The sequence below is a fragment of the Felis catus genome, chromosome A1 (genome assembly GCF_018350175.1).
Source record: "Felis catus isolate Fca126 chromosome A1, F.catus_Fca126_mat1.0, whole genome shotgun sequence".
NCBI lineage: Eukaryota > Metazoa > Chordata > Mammalia > Carnivora > Felidae > Felis > Felis catus.
Genome location: NC_058368.1, coordinates 127,055,849 through 127,073,664, shown reverse-complemented (window position 1 = coordinate 127,073,664; position 17,816 = coordinate 127,055,849). Strand labels below are relative to the sequence as shown.

General features: G+C 36.7%; 1 protein-coding gene across 14 annotated transcripts in view; it reads left to right on the top strand.

Annotated features, from left to right (window-relative positions):
- The window catches only part of PDE4D (phosphodiesterase 4D), a 1,455,129-nt gene that overhangs the window by 1,243,719 nt on the left and 193,594 nt on the right, over positions 1-17,816 (top strand). For 13 of the 14 annotated variants that reach the window (XM_045040042.1, XM_045040038.1, XM_045040044.1 and 10 more), the window contains one exon: positions 13,324-13,360. In XM_045040042.1, the coding sequence (XP_044895977.1) occupies positions 13,324-13,360 (37 nt within the window). Of the gene's footprint in view, positions 1-12,055; positions 13,217-13,323; positions 13,361-17,816 lie in introns of those variants that run through there. The other variant, XM_045040072.1, reaches the window with a different exon arrangement.

Below are 17,816 nucleotides of genomic sequence, written 5' to 3'. Positions count from 1 at the left end.
GGAAGTTCTAATGTTCTGATATTTGAAGTGATCATGTCTATTGATGCCATAGAGTAAAAATAAAGAGTTGATTTTAATGCATTACTCCAGCAAGATGGTGTGAGCATGTTTAGGTAACAAATTAATTAAGTTATTTGTTCAAATAGGCTTTGATTATCAGTGCCAAATAATAGATATATCTTGAGGTCTTAGGGGAAATGGGAAAATAAATATTAGTTTTGACAGGTCCTTAAAGCAGGGGGAAAACAGAAATAGAGAATGACCAAACATTAAAAACTCATTATTTCTGTGATTAGATTCCTGCAATCTATTACATCTTCAGGGGAATTTGCCCTAATATTTAGTGTGCCATTTTCCTTTCTGAATTTTCTTCATATCCTGTACATTCCTCAGTTGTTTGGACTCTAGTTTTAACTGTGTGGCAGGGGGGAAGGGGGCACAGGGAAGAAACATAAAGATAGTCACCCAAGTGTTCTTCAGCTCCAATACCTAGAAGAAAAGGGTCTATGAGAATGAGCTGTTTAAACTTGTAAACATTTGATGATACAGCTATACTCTTACCTTAGACTTATTATTTAACAAAGGGTAACATCTACTTTTAAAAAAATGAGAAGAAAGGTGCTTAAAATAAAAGTGATCACCCCACAATTCTGTGAGTCATCAGACTCCTGCTGGAGAGTAAACTTGAATCAACCTCAGTCATGGAGGAGCCAGCTTATTTTTCAGTGTGTACAAAGAACACAATCCCTCGGAGCAATCTGTGAGTAAAATTAACTAAAATTAGGAAATTTTTAAAACCATGTTCAATAAGAAAACTGAGCACAGTAGCCTGTCCAGCGCTGTCAGTGCTGAGTGGCCCCAGGTGAGTGACTTGGGTGGAAATTATTGGCTCCTGTCTCTTGATTGGTCAGGGGCAGGTGGCCATTACAAAAGAGGTTCTATCTAGTTCTGTCAGTTGTGGACACCGGGCCTGCGGGATCTCATTGGTTTCCTTTCCCCCATGTTTATTCCTCTGTGTATTAAGGAGGACTAAAATAAAAACCATGCTCCAGTGTATTCGAAAATGGAATTTTCTGAATTTTAAATTTTGGTGATGGGTGGTAGGAAAGGCAGTTGGTGACAGGCTGGGAGAAAGAAGACCGTCCGTTCCTGATGGAAGTGCCACGTCCGTGTCTTCTACCATTTTCCAAATAAAGGACTGTGTTAATTGCCTGCATTTTTAGTTCAGAGTGAAATGTTTTTCCTCATTCAGCAAATATTGACAGTGGCTATTCCATGCCAGGGTATTGTTTGAAGATACCATAGGCCCACGGAAACAAGAGAAAAATTTTGTTTGGATCGTGCATTCCTGTCACTTATTTTTTCTTAATTCTAGGTAGAAAAGGAGACTTTCCCAGTCAATATTAAGATTCTATATATCCCTCTTTCACTTACATATCAGTCACTTTAAATATTTATTTTGCTTACCAGTCTTAGATCCTTAGTGAATTATTCTCCATGTCTTCTGTACTGTTATCTGAGCCATATAAAGTAATCATAGTGCTAGAACATTTATGGGATGTGTTTCTTGAGATAAGATGTACTAGGGAGTATGAGTAACTCATTGCCACTAAATCCCTGCAATATGAAGCATTTAAAGGTATAGTATTACAAAAGTGGACAAAGGAAGCCTTTAACGAGACCCATGGTTTTTCTTCAGAAAAAAAAAAAAAAAAAAAAAAAACAGGTAAAGAACATCAGACACTGGACTTTGCTATTGGATTTCTGGCACCTTGCTGTGTACCACAGGTGAGATTTGCTGTAGAAATAGCACAATGATTCCACCTGCCTAGTGCAATTTCTCTCTGGTTTTGTGTCAGGTTTCCATTAACTGTCTTGAGATTTCAGGGGTTTTCTTAACCCTGGACAAAGAAAAGTGTGTTGTCATTAATGACTGGACAATTTATGTCTAGACATATGTAAGCTTTCAGTTTCTGTAACTTCTCACTGGAAGTGACAAGTTAAAAGCAGGAGGAGAGGGGCGCCTGGGTGGCTCAGCCGGTTGAGCGTCCGACTTCGGCTCAGGTCACAATCTCGCGGTTCCTGAGTTCAAGCCCCGTGTCGGGCTCTGTGCTGACAGCTCAGAGCCTGGAGCCTATTTCGGATTCTGTGTCTCCCTCTCTCTCTGACCCTCCCCTGTTCATGCTCTGTCTCTCTCTGTCTCAAAAATAAACGTTAAATTTTTTTTTTTTTAAAGCAGGAGGAGAGAATAGCTGCTTGCCTCTCTGAAAATGCGGGAGGCTGCACTGTCACAGAGAATCATTTAAGCAGTTCAGTGGACAACATTGTCTCCTAGTAAATGGTTACGAATGGTCCCCAAACCAAGACCTTTCAGTGCATTGTTTCACTCCCAAGGAGAACAAGGCTATATGCAGATCTCATGTTTCCTTGTCTCAATGTCCAACCCTGGTTTTGCATCTTTGAAAACTTCAAACTGAATTTGTTCTGTGCACCAGGGCCAGCTTGTTTGTTTGGCTTGTTATTTTTTGTTTCTCTGTTTGATTGCCTTTTTTTTGGGGGGGGGGGATTGGAGGGGGTTGCTAGAAAAGTCAGAAAACAAGCATTATGATTTATGTGCTCTCTAAAGATCCCTATGGCAATTTTTTTAAGTGCATTGGAATAAAACTTTCATCTAATCATTATTATTTTCAATTATGAATACATTCCTACAGAAACTAAAAAGAAGGTAGTTGATAAAAAGAAATATTTTACATTAAATCATAGTTAGTTGCACATGTTGTCTTTTTATAGGTATTCTTTATGTTCAGTCCATTGAGTTTCTATTCATTTATTCCACCTACTGTAGAGATGAGGTAAAATTTCTAACACATGTTTCACTATTTTTTGGTTTCACTTGTTTGCTTTGCATTTGTTTATAGGTAGCCTGTTTTATACTATTTATCTAGGGAGGAGAGTTGATGTTTCCCAGACAGACAACTTGTCTAGAATCCAGTTCTCCAAACACAGGAGCACTTTGCAAATGCTCAAAGATTCATGAACAGACCTTGCAGTCATCAGTTTAAGTTTGGTATATTCACAAGGTCTACCATGTTTCCTCCTTTGTGGCTAAGCTTCAGTAGACTCTGAGGAGTGAAGCACATACCTTTAGTTTTTGACAAGTATTTGATACATGCTTAGAGGTATACAGATAGGAATATGTTCTTAAAAATGTCCTGGCATCTGAGACACCTGGGTGGCTCCGTGGGTTAAGCATCTGACTCTTAATTTCAGCTCACGTCATGATCTCACAGTTCCTGAGATCGAGCCCCGCATAGGGCTCTGTGCTGACAGCACGGAGCCTGCTTGGGATCCTTTCTCTGCCTCTGTCTCTCTTAAAATAAATAAGCATTTAAAAAAATTGCTTGGCATCTGGGTAGTCCTTATAATTGATAGAGAATTCTCCCATAAAATTTAATGCTTAATCCTCAAAACAATCATATTAAGAAAACTAGGAAAAATATCATTAGCTCAGTTTTAGAAATCACAAATTTCTGCCTAGAAATATTTTGCATGTGGTTGAGCACATCTGCATATGCATGCATACACACACACACACACACACACCATGAATTACAGTCCAGGTATCTTGACCCTGAATATGATAATTTTGATCACCAGCTTTTGCTAGACCATTCCTTTGGTATTTGCTGGCAGGACAGCAGCCTCTAGATGAGACTATAATAAATAAGTAAAACAATTAAACTAAAATCTTTATTTCTCTTTAAGGGATGGAGAATCTTTTTTTCCCCTCAAATTAGTTAATATACAGTGTAGTCTTGGCTTCAGGAATAGGCTGCCGTGATTCATCATTTACATATAACACAAGTGCTCATCCCAACAAGTGCCCTCCTTAATGCCCATCACCCATTTAACCCACCCCCTCAACCCTCAGTTTGTTCTCTGTATTTAAGAGTCTTTTATGGTTTGCTTTAAGGGATGGAGAATCCTGATGGGCATCTGGGAAAATTTTTTTGGCTGAGGGTCTTTGCCATTTGCCAATCAGGATTTTTTGTTATTTTAATGTATCAATGTTCTTTTGCCTCCAAGCTGAGAGTAGATTTTTATTATTATTCAGTTATATTAAAGATTGTCTTCCCTCAGAAGACTTGCAACTGAAGTTTTCTACAGATTGCTCAAGAACTGCAGTGGTTAACATGATAATCATCAGCTATTATGATCTTCTCATATTTTAAATTAATTAAAATTAAATAAAACGTAAACTTCAGCTTCTCGATTGCACTAGTCACATTTCAAGTCCTAAGTAGCCACATGTGGCTAGTAGATCCTGTATTAGATAACATGGATAGAGAATATTTAATAGTTCTGTCATTGCAGAAATTGCTGTTGGACCGTGCTATTTCAGAATCTAGAATATGTACTATTATGTGACTGCACAATAGTCTGAATCCACTCAAGCATGCAGAAGGCAGCATGGTGTGGTAGAAACTAAATAGCATTTTAAAGCCTGAGTTTAAGTCCAGCTACACTACACATTTCTATGTCTTGGGATTCCGTGACACAGTAAGATTTCAAAAACTACCTGGGAGGCTGACCCCCAGGTCAGCAACCACATGCTTTGCCATTTTGCCGTGTAAAGGACATTAACAAGAAAATCTTTATCAATATACACAATTATTTTATTTTTAAAAGGCATTTTCATTTCAATAAAAAAGGACATGACCTTGGAATGAAGGAGAGTTTTCAAAAGGAATGTGTTTGCCTTGTTCGAAACCCTACCCCATGGTCCATGTTTGCTCTCACTTTGACAAGGACCAATGAACATTCTCTTGGGCAAGCACTAGCTCTTGCCGTGGCGTTTGGAAACCACTGAAGTCTGCTGCTTGGCAAGGGCATGACCGCCACTGAGTTACTTAAGTTTCCCTGAGCCTACATCCTTATCTTAGAATGGGAATATGGGCATCCGATTAAGGCACAGTCTTCAGAATTAAATACTGTGTGGCAACAGAGCACAGTGTCTGGCACATAGTAGGCATGCATAAGACGGTACTGCTTCTTACTCTTACTCTTACTCTTCTCTATGTGATCACACTTTTCTTAACACACCGAATCTTTTTATCCCATGAAGATCTTTAAGAATTGTTGCATTAGCTCCCCATAAATCTTTCTTCCTAACCCATCCTGGAGAAAAACCAAGAGGGCAGGGCCACTGACGTTAAGAATGAGACTGTCAGATAACATACATTTCTGTGAAAGAGGAACCTATTCCTAGAACACAAAGTGAAGGCACTTGTGAAAGCTTGCTGAGTCCTCAGCCCTCTCCTTCACTCCTCACCCTGCACAAAAGTCCCTATTCAAAACTATGATGGTAATTTGTGACATCAGCACTCTTGGAAGAATCCCTCCATTGTAGTGGCTTTTATTAAACAAAATAACTAATATGCTTAGTGACTATAGCTGTATACACTTTGTAACTTATTAAAATTGGAAAGTGGTTTGATGTATAATTATAAAAAATTTATAAAATTTAGAAATTTTAGATTATCTTTTGTGCCATAGTATAACTAACAAATTTGAGTTGATTTACTGGCATCATGTACCTTCTCTGATGATGCCCAGACTTTTGTTTTATGACAAATAAAGAGATTACACCTCAAACTAGAGAAGTTTTGCTTCTGTTGCATTAACTCCACTTCCATTTGCTTTATCATCAGGACATGTGATAACAGCAAGCCTGGGTCAAAAACTTAGGAGTTTTCTTTTAAGAATTAGGGGAGTCAAATATCAGTCTCGTTTGTAATTCTTAAAATGTGAATAAGACGTGAGCAAATGATCTAAATTTCAGTAGACTAAGTGACTTCTAAGGTCATATCCATTTCTAAGTTTTTTTTACATTTATTTATTTTTGAGAAACAGAGTGAGACAAAGCGTGAGCGGGGGAGGGGCAGAGAGAGAAGGAGACACAGAATCTGAAGCAGGCTCCAGGCTCTGAGCAAGAGGTCAGCACAGAGCCTGATGTGGGGCTCGAACCCACAAACTGTGAGATCACGACCTGAGTCAAAGTCGGACGCTCAACCGACTGAGCCACCCAGGCACCCAGGTCATATCCATTTCTAAAGTTATATATTCAAGAATTTTTTTAATTTCAAGAATTTACTTTTTAGAGCAGTTTTAGTTTCATAGCAACATTAGGAGGAAGATACAGAAATTCCCCATATATGTCCTGCCCCACCCCATATCGCAGGCTGTTATTATGTTTTAATCATATGAAATGAAACATTCCATAAAATATACTGTTTGCAGAGCAGATGTTGTTTAAAGAGTTTCTTTCTATTGCATTGTACAGGCAAAATAATAAATTCTATTTATACTAATGAGGCTGGTGATGGGTTTTCTTGCCCAGTGCTTTTTTCCCTGTTATTTGAAATACAGAAGGCAGAAGACCAACATACTTATGTAAAAGGAAAGAGAGCCTATAAAATTTCCCTAAGGATCACACACACACACACACACACACACACACACACACACACACATTTACATATATTTACATATATGCACATAAATGCCATCTTAAGAGGACTTTGTTACATACAGCATGCATACAGTCTTGCTACAATCTGAATATGGACATATGATATTCATCTATCAGCCAGAACCTGGTTAGAAACCAAAAATTATTTTACTTCATTGTATTTATTATTTCATTTCAGGGTGGAAGGACCTGCAAATCAGTAGGTGGGCAAAGTTTGTTTTGTAAGTCATTGATACTAATGGTTTCCATAAATGGAAAATGCACTAGAGGTTGGGCATTGTTTTGAATGTGCTTCGGGCATTGATAAATATATTACAGACACAGATTTGCAGTATTTACTTGCAGACCCACCAAAGTCGTACTGCCCAAATTTGAATCCTGGACTCATCACTCCATAGGCATGCATTTTTTTGTCCTTCTTAGGCTTCCCTTTCCTCATCTACAAAAAGACTTTAATAAGAGATACTCAATGTAAAGTGCTTTACACAGTGCCTGGCACACAGTAGTAGAATTATACTTATTATAAAACAGTAATGACCACTAACATTCATTGATGTTAGTGGTCATTACTGTTTTATAATAAGTATAATTCTTTGTGATTATTACCATTATTATTTATAATTTTGTTAGATCTTTGTACTCTTATTTTTTAATAATTATATTGAAAGCTCCATTTAAGAAAAAAATAGCAACATATTATAAGGGCCATCAGTGCTGAAACCAATAAGACATTGAGTTATTCTGTGGGGCATCAGGGTAAAGGTCTTCAGAACAAGTTATTACTCAAGTATATTAGGAAATTACAATTCAAAGGCAAATAAAGGATTAAAAGCATATAAGACAGGCTGTTTCCTCAATAAACTTAAGAACTTGAATCGCCTCAGTCACCTGTTTTTATATTAGCTTATTTTTCTGTTAAAACTGAGGAAAGATCTGTAAGTTTGTTTTTCCTTTTTGTGCTGGTATGGGATATAAACACCAAGGTGCTCTTCAACTGGGGTAAACATTCCAATGTGATGACTGGTACCTATAGTTCACATTAGCAAAAAAAACCATCAAAGCTAGATATGCAAATACCCACAAACGTGGCTTGGAGTTTGATAGTGAAAAAAGAAATTGGAACATACTACCTTATACAGTATTGAACAGCTTTAATTTTGCTCCTATATTAATTTACATTATTTTGGATTTTCAGTAAAATGTTAGACCTTCTTGCCCAAATACAAGTTTTGGTAGTTGTGACTTTTGACCGAAGGACCAAACTTTTGTGGTAATGGATTATATGAATTCTACACGGCAGTAGCTTCAGGGAGGAAAATCACATTCAGGTCTGCCAGAGGTTGGCTTTGTTATATACGAACATCATTCCCTGGGGTTCATAAATGTAGGCACTACTTATTATTTTATTTTGCTTTTTTACTTAGAGTGTAGCCAGTTGTAAATTAAAAGGCTGAGCACTTTAGAGGACTAGTGTCATCAAGTGAATCTGATACAAATGAAGTACATTTTTTCATTTGTTGTTTGTCTCTTTGTTTTAGCAATATAATGCCTACTGAGGAGTTTATCAAAATCATAATGCCTTCTTCATAAGTAATTTTGGAGGGTTCCTTATATTCTTAAATGTGACATTTATAGTTTCTCAAAGCCAACATTATTTTTTTGGAAAAATAGATCACCTTTTAAAAATGGTATCTACGGGGCGCCTGGTGGCTCAGTCGGTTAAGCGTCCGACTTTGGCTCAGGTCATGATCTCACGGTCCCTGAGTTCGAGCCCCGCGTCGGGCTCTGGGCTGATGGCTTGGAGCCTGGAGCCTGCTTCTGATTCTGTGTCTCCCTCTCTCTCTGCTCCTCCCCCATTCATGCTCTGTCTCTCTCTGTCTCAAAAATAAATAAACGTTAAAAATAAAAATGGTATCTATGGAAAAAGAGAATTTAGTTTCTCAAAATGTACTTGGTAGCCAAATTTTCCATCATACATTTATTGTCTGAAACCATAGTTTTGTGATTTTAATTAAAATGGTTACAAGATAAAATATTCAACATCTCCATGAATTTTTTTCTCAATGAACCCAATTCTTCATGTAATATTTTAACACTTAGCTTTATCTTATGAGTGCTTTACCAGAAATAAGCACATTATCTTTAGTGAAGTTTTTTTTTTAATGTTTATTTGTTTTTGAGAGAGACTGAGAGAGAGAGAGAGAGAGAGAGAGAGAGAGAGAGCGCATCAGTGGAGGAGGTGCAGAGAGAAAAGGAGACAGAGCATCCAAAGTGGGCTCTGTGCTGACAGCAGAGAGCCTGGTGTGGGGCCGGAACCCACCCATGATCTATGAGATCATGACCTGAGCCGAAGTCAGACACTTAACAAACTGAGCCACCCAGGCACCCCTTTACTAAGTTGTTTTTAAAGAAATGAAAAACTAAAATGAATTTGAGTATTTGTACAATTATTTAAAATCATTTTAATTTTAAAATAGAATTGCATTTATATTTTAATACATTTGGATTGGTGTCTACTTGAAAAATTTAGAGATTACTAAAAATAGACAAGAAATATTAAAAATGTTTTAAAAGTATAAAGGCATGTACAATTTTTCGTGATTCAATATATTTAATGTTAAAAGCAAGATATAAAATGAAATATACAACATGACTCTAATTGTGTAAGAAATCCTGTATTCCATAAAAATCATATATAATATACATGTGCTTACATAATCCAGAAGGAAAATGTCATTGCCAGTTATTGTTGAGTAGTTCTGCAAGCTTTTTTCTGTATTTTCCAAGTTTCCTACAGTTTCTACATGATTTACATTCACATTGTATGTATCAGTTTTTTAAAAGCTGAGGTAGATTTTTTTTAAGTTTTTATTTATTAATTTTGAGAGAGAAAGAATGAGCAGAGGAGGGGCAGAGAGAGAGGGAGAGAGAATTCCCAAGCAGGCTCCACACCGTGAGCACAGAGCCTGATGCGAGGCTGGAGTAGATTGTGTTGTCTGTTTGTTTGTTTGTGTATTGTGTATGTCTGTACTTGCGTGAACATGGGAGCAGCATGGTGAGTAGATGTGTTCGTCCTGTGGCTCATTCTTGGGTGTTGTCAGATACCCTCCCTAGGTGCCCAGAAACATGTTTATGTGCATATTAGAAACGGGAGCATACTTGTTTCTCTCTAATTCCAAAACAAGTGGATTAAGGGTGAATTGAAGACGGATGATAGTTTTGAGCCAAAGGGAAAAAAAACACCAGGATTTCAAAAGACCAGTTATCTGTATGTTTATCAATCCACTAGTCCTCCTGACAAACCCCAGAGGAAAATTTCTTCCTAGTTTTATAGCAACAGAGAGTGAAGCACAGAAGATACAGAAGTTGGCCCCAGATTAGATTTAGAAAGTAAGCCTCAGCCCGTGGCTTGCGTTAGAGCGTTATTTCATATAACTATTTGTGCTAAAGTTTGCAATGTATAACAATCAGATGCAGCGGGTACTTTGTGGCCATTAATGCTTTTGGCATCATAGGATTAGGGATCTTTGCTTAATAAAGTAACACTTTCTTCTCATTAACTTCTTCTGCCTTTCCTTCTGGTTTAGTAATAATAAAGTATGGAAAGGTTGCTGCCCTAGTGTGCATCAGCATGATTTTGAAATGAGCTAGTTTACAAAATTATATTCTCAGGTGCTGCTGTTGGTTGAATTCATTTTGTTAGATGACACACATTTTTTCCCATATTTAAGTACTTAAATAGTTTCCAGACCCCACTGAAGTCTCTGTGAAAGGGTTTGCTTTTGGGTTTCACTTCTTCAGGTTTTTTGCTAATGTTTGTGGCTTCTTACTACAGAAAGAATGAGGGTAGAAAATAAAGTAGGAAGTGATACAGAAGTAGGGGAAGGATGGCCCAAGGCACAGGGAGTAGTTCTTAACTCTTACTGTCATTCCTCTTTGAAAAAACAGAAAATTCGACAGTGCCCATTGAGCCTTGTATCTCCCGGCCCGTGGGACCCAGTCATGTCTCTCTGGAAGAGGGCACAGCCAGCCCTCCCTGCCTAGAGTAGGTGACTCTGTTTCAGCCCATAGTAGCCCCAGCAGGAGACTGAGCACTTCTTTCCACATCATAAGACCAGAGGTGCATGGCATGGAATGCTGTGACTATTACCTAGGCCCCAATCTCATCGCCCACATGCATACATACATACATACATACATACATATTTACATTAAAAGTCAAAAATGGAGCTTTATTTCTGATCCCACCACCCATTCCCTGTCATTCTCTTCCCACCTGTCCCTATAAATATACCAATCCCCCCAAAAAGCTATTTTTTCTTCCCTGAAAGCATTCCCATTCCTTTTTTATTAAAGTTTGTTGTTGTTATGTTTGGTTTTATTTAAATGAGAGAGCACTGTTACATGATCTTCTTCAGAAGAATCATATCACCAGGAGGTACAATTTCAAGTCTCCAGACAATACTCATTGCAAATTTGAAGCAAACTTCTCCTCAAATGATAGGGGACCTTACAGTCTCTTTCCACTTTAGGGAGTCCCCATGATCTTGTCGTGTGTTATTATAATTCCTTCCAGCTACACTTTAATTAGCTAAGTTTCTTTGTTTAAAAAAGTTCCTTGTTTGGAATGCTATTCAAATGCAACATTTCAGAATCATTTTCTATCATGGGCTTTTGTGCGTGTGTACAATTATAGGTGGTTAAAATTCACAAATACGTTAAGCCAAATTATCAATACTAACAAAATGAACCTTCTTTGGATCATACTTACCAGCTCTGTTCTTTTATTATAATACGCACATTATATACGCACATGTGTATATATATATATATATATATACACATTATAATACGCACAAACATACTAAAATGTATGTTTATATAGTATTTATTTTCCTCCATTCACAAAACAACATACATTTTACCTGCACCATTGTACTTGTGACAGTAGGTCCGATAAAATATTTCAATACTGAGGTGAGGGCTTAGACAAAGACTTAAAAATTATATATTTGTTATATATTCAAGGATGGTTTAAGCATTACATCATTTTGAAACGAACCGGGATTTGGGATTTGTTCTCTCTGCCCCTCTTCCACTCTCTCTCTCTCAAACTGAATAAACTTAAAAAAAAAAAAAGAAAGAATAGAAATATTTTTACTGTTACTGAACTGAGACAATCTTGAGATATTTGAGAAAAACAATTTCTGAGCAATTTAAAAGAATGAAGTCTCTCCATCACTAAAATTATAACTGTCTTTCTTTCTGCTTTGACAGGGAAGGGAAGCAAGACTGATAAATCATCGTAAATATTGTATATTCTAAATATATTTTTTACAAAGCTTGGGAATGAAATACAACCAAAGAAAGAATTCGTGTTTTAATAAACATTCACACCCTTTTTAGTTTAGAGTCACCCAATGTAATTCATGTAAAAAACTAGATGACTTATTTCCAGGGCTCAATTTCAGATTAGTGGTATGCGTTGGTCAGGATAACTTAGTTCTTAGAAAATAAAGTTTATAGTCAGACAATTATAAAAAATAAAATAGAAGACTGTCTCTTGGGAAAATACCTAGATTTCATTTTGACTTTAATTTTGACCATCTGATTAATCTACCAAAAAAAACAGGTGTCCTCCTCCCCCAAATGTAATCCCGGAGCGAAGGGTTGTCAAATAGCACGTTTCCTTTAAAGTGTGTACCGACCTTTCCCTGCTTTTTATTTTCCCACACTTTGAATTCCAAGATCCCTGTAATTTGATGATGTCTGTAACAACTGGTCTAATCATTGGTAATGATCCGTGTACTGACGTCATCCATATGCAGCTTGTGCTGAAGCATATTTCATGGGTGTTGTTTTAGGTCATTCAGTCCGTTTCAGAATTGTTCATGACCGAGTGAACAGTTCAGTTGCAGTGTTCTCAGTCAAAGTCATGTCCAGGAAGCTTTCTGTGTCGAGTGATTACATTCACCTTTGATGAAAGAGCTTCAGCCAGCGAGATCAAGAAATACCCCATGGAGATTGTAGAAGTGCCTCTCACGAGTTACTCACACTAAGAGATACCACGAAAGAACTCTAGGCCCCGGTTCCTCACTTTTCCTCTGAGTAGAATGTTGCACAACTTTCCTTGCCTTTCCCGGTTTCTCCCAGTCACGTCATGCTGACACCTTGCTCCCGCATCCCAGGCTCGGTGTAGCCGAGGTTGCTGCAGCAACAGCACACACGGGGTAACATTCCCCCGTAGCTACAGCAGCGGGACGTGAGTCAGTCGAAAAGTTTCGCCGAGTTTTTATTAGTGTATGATGCAGTCCATTTCATCTACAGTTGCCAGCCTGTCCAAAAGTCACACACCATGATGCGGAAGACTCGATGCTCATCACCTTCAAAGTATTAGCTGGTCCAGGGGCCTCTCACTGAAGCCACTGCAGTTGCCAGCCCCTTCCACAGCACCCTTACTAATACCTACCATAAGAAGCCACGAGTAAACCTCCGGCCCCGCTGCCGGAACTCATCTTCTGCTATTGTATGTCCTGTGTACTTAATAAGCAACAGTGACCTTGCTTGATGATCAAGAAGCCCCTTTTCACCAAGGCACCTGGACAATGTTTAACATCCCGGAAGACTTTTTTTCAACCCACTGGCTGGGAAGACCATGTGCTGAAGAATAAGGATGGAATTACTGTAATTCTCAATGGGAAATTATGAACGTGGAGCTTACATTTAATATCGGTTAAAGGTGGTCATAGAGTTATCATAATTTCTAACCCAGGATTTGGTTTGTTTTTCAGACATGGAGATGACTTGATCGTGACTCCATTTGCTCAGGTAAGCCCCGTTTCGTGAACGGGCAGGTTTGCCGCAGATTTGAGAATTTAATTTGGGGGATTAGTTCTGGTTCTTAATGTCACTGTAAATCAAATGCAAGTATAAATAAAAATTCTGTGGTTCGTTTAAGTAATTCAAAGGCAATGTTAGAGGATGTGACCTTAACCATATTGGACTGTTTCCTATAAACCCATAGACCCGAAGAATGTCTTTGCTTCAGATTACAAATTACCTAAGTGACATACTTAAATGAGACCATATTTCCTTAGCTGATATAAACACTTGAAGCAGAAATCTATACCATGGATTAAGTTACATTTAGTATATTTAGGTACATGATCAGTGCTTGAAATTTAATATTTCAGTTCAACCTAATGCTTTATTTACTCCCTTTTTTATGTGTCATTTGTACAGATTTAAATTTATCTTTATTTGCTCCCTTTAGGCTTACAAATCATGAAAATAACCATATGACATAAATACTGGAAGATGATAAAATGATCTAAAGCATTTGGAATATATATTAAATGGTTGAAAAGCAGATATTCTTTGTATAGGTCAGTGCTTTGCTACCCTAGCTGTACATTAGAATCACCTAGAAGCTGTTATCCCAGGCCCTAGGTCATATCCCTAATCAACTGGATCCAAAAATCTGTGGATTGGATCCAAGTACCTGTATTTTTTAAAGGCCCGGTATTTTTCCAGGAAAAGTTGAGAGTCACTGATATAGATAGACTCGGGAAAGAATAGAGTATTATTGATTTAACCAGGGCATGAAACAGGCTTAAAACCAACACTGACTGCTAAAAAGAAATACTGAGTATGAGAATACAAGTGATCCAGATAGATTATAAAAATCATGATAAAGGCTAATCATAATTATAACTAAAACTAGTTCTAGTGCCTTGGGCAACTCATTTAACTTCTCTAAGGCTTCTTTTTTCAACCAGCAAAGGTGAAGGACTTGTGTGATAAAGGTAGACCCCAGTTCAAACCCCCTCTCTTCCTCTTGCTCAGTGAATGGCCTTGAGCAAATCAAGGAACTTTCCCCAGCCTGGGTTACTCCTCTGCTAAATGACTGTTCCAATAGAACCCACTTCGTGAGGTTTTTAAGATATTAAAATAAACTTGTGAAATGCTCAGCACAATTTCTAGAAAACAAAATGAATTTTAAGTGTTATCAGTAAGAGCTCTTTCATGTCTAAAATGTTATAATAGTTTTAAAAAACATAACGCAGGGTGTAGATTATAGAATTATGCATAATTCCTCTACTTTTCCAAATTTCATGAAATTTTATAATTGCTATAACTTAGACCAAAAATTTAGTGAATCCATAAATAACACACCATATAATAGTGATTTTTTTCATTACTGCCAGCAATTAAAAGTAGAATATTACCACCATATCTTTTAGAAGAGTAATGACTTTTTTGCTTAAGGTTTTTCCAGAGATCATAAATTCTTTCTAGTACCCATATTTCTGCGTTCAAAAAACATTTACACTCTTCATTGTTTTAATCCTATTTTGTGGTAACAAGATCATTTAAATTTAGGGATTTTTAACTGATTACTATTGAGTACCCATAATTTTATTTCTAAGAGTGAGAGCTGGGTGAGAAATTAAAATCAGCTAAAATAATATAAGTAACCATCACCAAACATAGAAATAATCATTCCAACTATGGTTTATTCAGGTAATTAACTATTATTGCTTCTGACTAAAGTCTCTGGATATTGTTGTAAGAAAAATATATCTAAATATATGGTAAAAAATCAGAAAAAATATGTATATGATATGATACTTCAAGTAGTATTTATTAAATAACAAATACTTTTATTTAAAAAATAAATTTTTCTCCAATAAATAGATTAATCAATTTGATTTGGTCCTTGCCATCGATGGTCTTAAATTCCCAAGAATTCTATATAATTATACATATTCTATGGTATTCCTATAATCTACAAAAAAAACAACAGAATTTTAGTACACTGAGAAATATATACATGTAAAAAATCATTTATTCTATGTTAGCAAACTTTTTAAATAAATATATATACTTAATACTTTTGAAATTAGGATTTGAATATAAACCAACTCTGCATAGTACATAGGCATATCTGATGCCTGAAAATAATCCTGGAATGTATTTAGAAGAGTTTACATATGATTAGCTCAATGTTTCATAACACCTTATGGAAGGTGGTTGGTCATTGGCCCAGAGGCTGCAGATTTGTTTTGTTTTGTTTTGTTTTGTTTTGTTTTTTAAATGCTTCGTATTTTCACAAATGGCCTTTTACTCAAGTACATGATCTGGAAAGCTATACTAGAATTAAAAAAAAAAAAAAGCCTGTTAAATACTGAACAGTTTCACCACTGATGGGGCATCTTTGGGAAAGCAGATAAAAAGGCCCAGTAAGCAACAGTTTGTCTATGACCTTCTCTTAAGCCCTGTTGGATACCTCCTAGAATATTTTGTTGACCTAACCAGTAATACCTTAAATTTTTAGTATGAGATATAATACCATTGACTGCTAAATATTATAGATAATGCTTAAAATGAAAGATATTTAGTCACTTGAAGTGATGTATGCATTATTTGGCTTAATATGTCATAGTTGTTTTTGCAAATGGACAGGAGACTTGATTTTAGACAAGTCACCCGAGGCAGTGTTCAAACAGACCAAGAATTATCCCCTTCCTCCAGTATGCTTTGGAGTTTAGAATTTCACACTAAATTATTCTGGCTAAAAAGACATTCTCCTTTCAAAATAGAATTTCTTTTGCCATAAAAATTTTAAAAAGAAATATAAGCAAAAGGAAAAAATGGAAATTTCCCATAATTCCAAACCCCCAAATAACTAGTATTGGCATTTTACTTTACATCTCCCTAGGTTTATTTTTTTTAGTGTATTTTCCTTTCCATAATCCTTAATAACCAGCCTCACACTGTCTAAAGAGGTCAAAGATCTCCAAAACCCACCTCATCTGCCTCTACTTGAGAACTCATTGCTTTCTGCCTGAGTCTCCAAAACGTGTTTTATTCCCCAGTCATGGATTTCTGTAAAGCTAAGAGAACAAAATCTTGTTATAAGACAATTTAGAAAGACATCCAATTTGATGGACATGGCTGAAACCTAACCCATTTGGACAGATGTAATCTTCAGAAGGGGTCCTACAACACTGCTTCAGACTGTGTTCCCATGTCTACAACACTGTCCGGGTAAGAAATTCTTGCTGGTGTTTAACCTAAACTCTTTGCCACTTCCAATTTCTTATATTTCCCCTATAAGCTCAAAATCTTTTTGGTCCTCAAAAAAGTGACATCTTTATAGATGTGACTTATTTCCATCTTGAAATATTCTCCTATGTTTTTGTTGAAATCTTTGGGTGTGGGGATTTTCTTAGGCACAAAGGCTAGGTATTGAGAGGAATCCCAATGCCATGCCACATCATGCCTCTCTACAGCTGGCCTTTTCCTCCTAAAAGTATAGGAACAGTTTGGCCAGAGTTCTTTCCGTAGACTAAGGAATACCAGTGAGACACAACACTGATGAAATTTAGCAAACTCTGATTTTTAGTTAGCTACGTCTGGCCATACCTGTCCAGATATGTGATATGACTACCTTGTAAAACTGCAAGCCAACTAGAATTCTCATCTAGGTGAAATTCTCATCTTGCTAAAAGAAGTGTAATATTTGACTAAGGAAAAGCCAGAAAATACCCACTATTATCTGGGATCCCTGGAGAAACCCCCATGCTAAAAAAACTAAGGAGATATACAGAGTAGGAACAGATGAGTCATTTTACCTTTACTGTAAGCAAAATATAGCACCTAGGATAATTTTGTAAAAAATGTACCAGTCGCTAACTCTATAGAACATTACTGTTCCATTGGCAATAGAACATTGCCAATGTATTACATTTTTAAGGCCCCTGAGTATCCCTGACCCATTTCAGCCAGCAGCAGCCACCTTGTGGCTCATCTCAATCTCCAGCTTGATGAGTCCACCAGGCGCCCCTACTGGCTTGTAAAAGAAGTTGGTCATCACATTTCAGTTGCTTCTGCTAGTTTTTCCCTGATATTTTATTAAAAGAAATTACAGCTAGCATCTTCTAGGAATCAAAGTACTTTTTAGATTTCATTATATGAAACCATCAATATTCAACCTCTGTTGACCTACAAAAAGAGCAATTTCATATGGTTTAACTAAAACATAACTTGGAAAGAAGTTTTCTATCAAAATGACCTTTCTATCTTATAAATAATTATACTTTGACTCCATTTTTGTTGTTATTGTTTTTGTTTTTGTTTTTGTTTTTTTCTGGAAGTAAAACCAAGGCAAGGAATTCTTTCTTGTTCTCCCTTTCCTCAAGGCCACTGGCAACTCTTGGTCTGTATTTTAGCACCATCTATTGGTATAAAGTGTATTTGGAATGAAAAGTAATCCTCAAAA